This window comes from Lolium rigidum, chromosome 1 (assembly GCF_022539505.1).
Source record: "Lolium rigidum isolate FL_2022 chromosome 1, APGP_CSIRO_Lrig_0.1, whole genome shotgun sequence".
Lineage (NCBI taxonomy): Eukaryota > Viridiplantae > Streptophyta > Magnoliopsida > Poales > Poaceae > Lolium > Lolium rigidum.
The window spans coordinates 97,129,301-97,134,483 of record NC_061508.1 but is presented as its reverse complement, the minus strand read 5'-3'; the positions used below and the strand labels follow the sequence as shown (position 1 = coordinate 97,134,483).

At 57.7% G+C, this 5,183-nt stretch overlaps 1 protein-coding gene across 1 annotated transcript; it reads left to right on the top strand.

Moving 5' to 3' along the window:
* Positions 1-850: 850 nt before the first annotated feature.
* Positions 851-1,627, top strand: LOC124678298 (auxin-induced in root cultures protein 12-like). The gene has a single exon (XM_047214211.1). The coding sequence runs from the start codon at positions 851-853 to the stop codon at positions 1,625-1,627; it is 777 nt and encodes a 258-aa protein (XP_047070167.1).
* The last annotated feature ends 3,556 nt before the right edge of the window (positions 1,628-5,183 follow it).

Sequence of the window (5,183 nt, the reverse complement as noted above, 5' to 3'; positions counted from 1 at the left end):
CCGCGCAAATTCCCCGGGACGGCTGGAAAATTATTGCTCCCCATGCGAAAAATAGGTCCACTCCGGACAAATTTTAATCCGAATTGTGCCCCGGGGGCCTCCAACGGCTGGAGATGCTCTTAGATCGTGAATCTAACTAATATAATAGAAGGTATACATTTTAAAATATATATTATTAATTTTCTACATATGTTCTACTTTGTAATAATATAATTTTTATTTTATGCATTTTCCGTTATGTTGGTTGATTTGATGTCTAAGTATAGTACTCGTATCTATCTTCAAACAAGACTGGCTAGAACACTCACCAACTCATAAGAGTTTAATCTATGGGTGTAACTATTTTTCAGTCGACTGAAAACTAATTTCATTCTCTGTTAGATGATGTTATCTAGTTTTAGTTGCAACTCATTTTACAACTCATGACTAGCACGGATCAAGATAAAATCAAATAGTGTAAAATTTAACGAAGTTAGTTCTCGGAAAACTAGCAAATCCCTTAATCTATATGATACGAGATCATGACTACTCCTAGCTAACTCTTATCTCAAATTTGAAACCCCACAATCCCTCTGTGGCCAGCACACGCAACACCCACAGGACTCAGAAATAACATTCTTTTTTTTGTCGCCGCCGTGTCATTACACATTTCCACTGACCTAGAAAAAAGCGTTATTACAATTTACACCCACCTAAATCCCGACTTAGCAACGGGAAACACCACAAACCCCGCCCCTACCGTTATAAAACCTCACCCGCTCACCCTCCCCGGTGCTCACCCCTCGCCCGCTAGTTCCACTGCACCACCACCACTCCAAGAAGAGCCAAGAAGCGAGCTCAACCCAGCGAAATGGCCTCCCTCACAGCGCCGCGCCACATCGCGCTGCTGGTGCTCGTCCTGGCGGCGGCCTCGGCGCGCTTGGCCTCTGCGGCCGGCGCGTGCGCGGCGGAGAAGTTCCCGGCGGGGAAGACGTACGCGACGTGCACGGACCTGCCGCAGCTGGGCGCGGCGCTGCACTGGACGTACGACGAGGCCAAGTCGTCCCTCTCGGTGGCGTTCGTGGCGGCACCCGCGGGGCCCAACGGGTGGGTGGCGTGGGCGCTGAACCCGACCGGCGAGGGCATGGCCGGCGCGCAGGCGCTGGTGGCGCTCAAGGGCTCCTCCTCCGCGCCCGCCGTCAAGACGTACAACATCACCGGCTACGTTCCCCTCGGCGGGGCGTCCACGCCCATCGCGTTCCCGGCCACGGAGCTGGCCGCGGACGCCGGCAGCGGCGGCAAGATCCGGCTGTACGGGAAGCTGCAGCTGAAGAAGGGGATGACGGCGGTGAACCAGGTTTGGCAGGTGGGCACCTCCGTCACCGGTGGGGCGCCAGACAAGCACGCGTTCGCGGCCGGCAACCTCGCCGCCAAGGCCAAGCTCGTGCTCTCCGGCAAGGCGACCGCCCCGGCGCCTGCGCCCGCGGTGATGGCCGGTGGCCCGGCCGGCTCTGCCGGTAGCGTGGGCGGCGCTGGGGCCGCCACGACGCCGGCTGCTGGGAAGCCCGCCTCTGCGGCGGCCACGGTCGGCGTGTCGTCGGTCGCAGGCGTTGCGCTCGCGTTGATGGGTTTATTGGCCGTAGTATGATAGCACGATTGAGTACCATAATTAGTGGAGGCGCATGCGCAGGAGGGAAGCATTTCTTGAACAATGTTTATTGTTCCATTTTTTGTCGATCGGTCGATGATCTTGCTGCCTAGTAGTTCTAATTTTGTTCGTATTTTCTTTCGAAATAAAAGATGTTTGGTGTGCTAGTTATTGAGCTGATTACCGCAGTCGGCATGTTGAGTGCTTTCATGATCGTCAGAGGAGTGTACTCCCCGGTACAATGTGTTTGGTAGAGATCTGATCTAGCTTCACACGATAGTTGGAATCATTTACCTTTCGAACCTTTGATCATGAGAAAGGAGGAGGCAACGGTGTCCCACATCAGCCATGGGCATTGCTAGCACGGAGCACTGCTTGCTCATGTGCTCATGTTTTTCCTTGTGCGTGTGGAACTGTGGATGTTCATGTGCTCATGTCAGTTCGTCAATGCTCCTCGGTCCTCGCCCTGTGACCCGGGGGGAAGATATTTTTCTTCTCCGACGATTAAACTGTAATCGGCTTTTTGAACGGAGCAAACGCAATACGTTGGCCGTTGGTCAATCTTCCTTGCTCCTCTTTCCCGTCAGGATAAAAAATAACTTGACACTGATCCTGTATAACGTGCATGGTGTACTATGCCTTGAGAAGATGGAAAAGAAGTTCTACTTTTTGTTTGAAAAGAAAACTGCACTGTTGGAACCTAGTACCGTGTATGGCCTGGTCCGTGAAGCCCACACGCACACGCTGCATCTGCTGATAGCACGGTAGGTAGAGGCAATGATTCCGGCCAGCCAGCCACCGTGTCGTCCGTCTGCTTGTTGCAGGAGCGACGCGACGGTGGATCAGACGGCCGGCTGTCCGGCTAGCCTTTCCAGCTCTGGCATGGGCCACCCATGTGCAGCAGTACTAGCATGGATCGAAGTGGTAATCAGCTTGCACATTCGTGTGACCAGACGAGGGCGAGCTCTGTCTCGATCGATTGCCGTTCTAGGGTGCTCGCGTTTCGGTGGATTCTCTCGTCTGCCATTCAGCGAGCGGCGCGTCCTGCGAGAGCATGGCGAGGTGGCCTGGCAGCTAGGTGAGGGGATTCGATTCTCCCTGTTGGGTGTGACGTGATCACTGCCGGTGAGTGTGGCGAGTGCGCGCTTACCTAGCAGTCTCGCACGCACATGCATGTCGACAAAACGCGTCGGGGGATCGTTTTTTTTTTTCACTTTAGGGCATCTCCAAAGGCGCGACGCATTTCGGACGTCCGAAATGTCCGTTTGCGTCGTGCGGCGGACGCGAGACAGACCGTTTTTGTCCGCGCGTCCGTTTGCACCCTGGGTGGCTCCAGCGGCGCGACGCATTTCCGCGTTTGCATCAAATATGAAGTTTTGAAACAACAAATAGGATTTCAACGAAGTCATAGTTATAACATTTAAATTTTTAAAAGTCTACATGAAAATAAGATACTGCTGTGTCGGCGCCGTGACTCCTGCCGTGACTCGCGCCGATCATCGTATCTCAATGTGACCGGAAGAAGTCCACGTCGCCGAGGTAGCCAGCGCGGCGGCGGCGCGCGTCGAACTCCCACGTTCCGAATGAAATCCAGTTGTAGGAGTTCAGCGCGTACGCCTCATCCTCCCGCAGATCCGGCGGCAAGATCTGCCGGCGGCGGCGCACCTCGTCCCGCCGCTCTCGGCCCTCGCGCGGCACGGGGGGACCGGCACGCGCCGCGAGTTCGGGTACCGGCCCCCTCCCGGCAAGTTCGCGTCCGGCCATGGCACGAGCCGGTTTTCCTCCCATAGCTGCCGCGCGAGCTCAACGCGGACGTACCGGCCGACCCTTGCCTTTTTGCCGGAACACGAGCCGCTTGCCTCCTGGTCGTTCTTCGTCTTGCGGAACGGCCAGAATTTCTTTCCCATGGCGTCGGTGGGGTGGATACTGTGGGATTTGGCAATGCTTTGGTCGTCGAAATGGACGCCGGCAGCGTCCATTTAAAAGGCATAAGGACGCTGAGCGACCCGGAGGAGGAGGTAGCCGCCGCCGGCGTTGAGGCCCAGCAGCTGGACCTGGAGGCGGCGGCGGAGGCGGAGGTCACGGAGGCTGAGGCGGAGGCGGCAGAGCGCGCGGAACGGCGCCTCGGGGCGACCAGGGCGGAGATCGCCAACGCCATGGCCGAGCTCGCGGAGGCGCGGGCGGCCATCGCGGCCCCTCCGGCCGACGCCGTCATCCACGACATCGCGGACGACGACCCCCCCCCCCGTGCCCAGGCGCTTCGACTGCGCCGGCGACCAGCGGGTTCTGCTCGCGTCCTTCGAGTCCCTGGCTGGGGACGCCCAGCGCCGCCAGGCTTGGGTGGCGGAGGAGGAAGCCGCCAGCTATGCGATGGCCATGGCTCGGGGGTTAATGTGCTCCGACCTGGACTCGCTCCAGCGTAGGGGCCCTTCTCCCGCGCGGGTCGAACAGGAGAATCGGGAGCTGGAGGTCGCCATTGCCGCCAGGGACGAAGCGGCGGCGGCGGCTAGGGACAGGGCCCGCTTCATCGCCGACGTGGAGGCGATCCAGGCGGCGGTCCAGGCGAACGAGGACGCGTCGGTGGCGGCGGTCCAGACGGCGGCGGAGGAGGAGGAGGCCCGGGCGGCGGCGGCTACCAAGGTGGCCATTGCCCAGGCGACGGCCCTGTGGGACAGCTCCCTGGCCGAGGCCCTCGAACGCCGCAAGCGGCAGGACGAGATGTCCGCTCGCCGGCGTGCGCGACGCGAGGAGTGCAAGAAGCGCTCCCGCTTCGACGACGGCGCCGGCCCTTCTGGTGACCAGTAGTAGGGCGCGCGACTGCGAGTAACCGAGGCCGGTGTAGGCCGCGCGACGGCGAGTAGGTACGGCCATTGTAGTTTTAGGTTAACTCGACTAAACATCTCTGTAAAGATGGTCCTTTTGGCCAATCAATAGTAATAAAAAAACTTTTGCTTACGTACTCACTACTGACCGGGCCCGGATCTACCCAAGGCGGACAGATTCAGCGACCGCCGAGCGTCCGTGGAGACGCAAACCTGGCGCATATTTGGGCCAGGTTTGCGTCTCCGCGGATGGCCCGGTCACTTTGCGTCGCCCCGCTGGAGCAGGCCCCAGACGCATTTCCGGTCACGGCGGACGAAAACGGTCGCTGAGCGACCGTTTGCGTCGCGCCGCTGGAGATGCCCTAAGGCATGGCATCTCCAGCGGCGCGGCGCATTTCGGACTTCTGAAATGTCCGTTTACGTCGCGCGGCGGACGCGAGACAGATCATTTTTGTCCGCGCGTCCTTTTGCACCTAGGGGTGGCTCCAGCGGGCCGACGCATTTCCGCGTTTGCATCAATTTATGAAGTTTTCAAACAACAAAATAAGGAAATCAACAGTCATAGTTATTACATTTAAAATTTTAAAAGTCTACATGAAAATAAGATAGTATTTCTCTAGGCATGATCTTCATGGCCAGCCAATGTCCACTGATGCTCAATCAGATCCGTTTGCAGCTGTTTGGAGACGTTCTCGTCGTTGACTTCTACATTCCTATGTAGATAGTCCCGCCAA

Coding starts and splice junctions, on each gene's coding strand:
- LOC124678298 (XM_047214211.1), top strand. CDS start 851: ATGGCCTCCCTCACAGCGCCGCGCCACATCGCGCTGCTGGTGCTCGTC.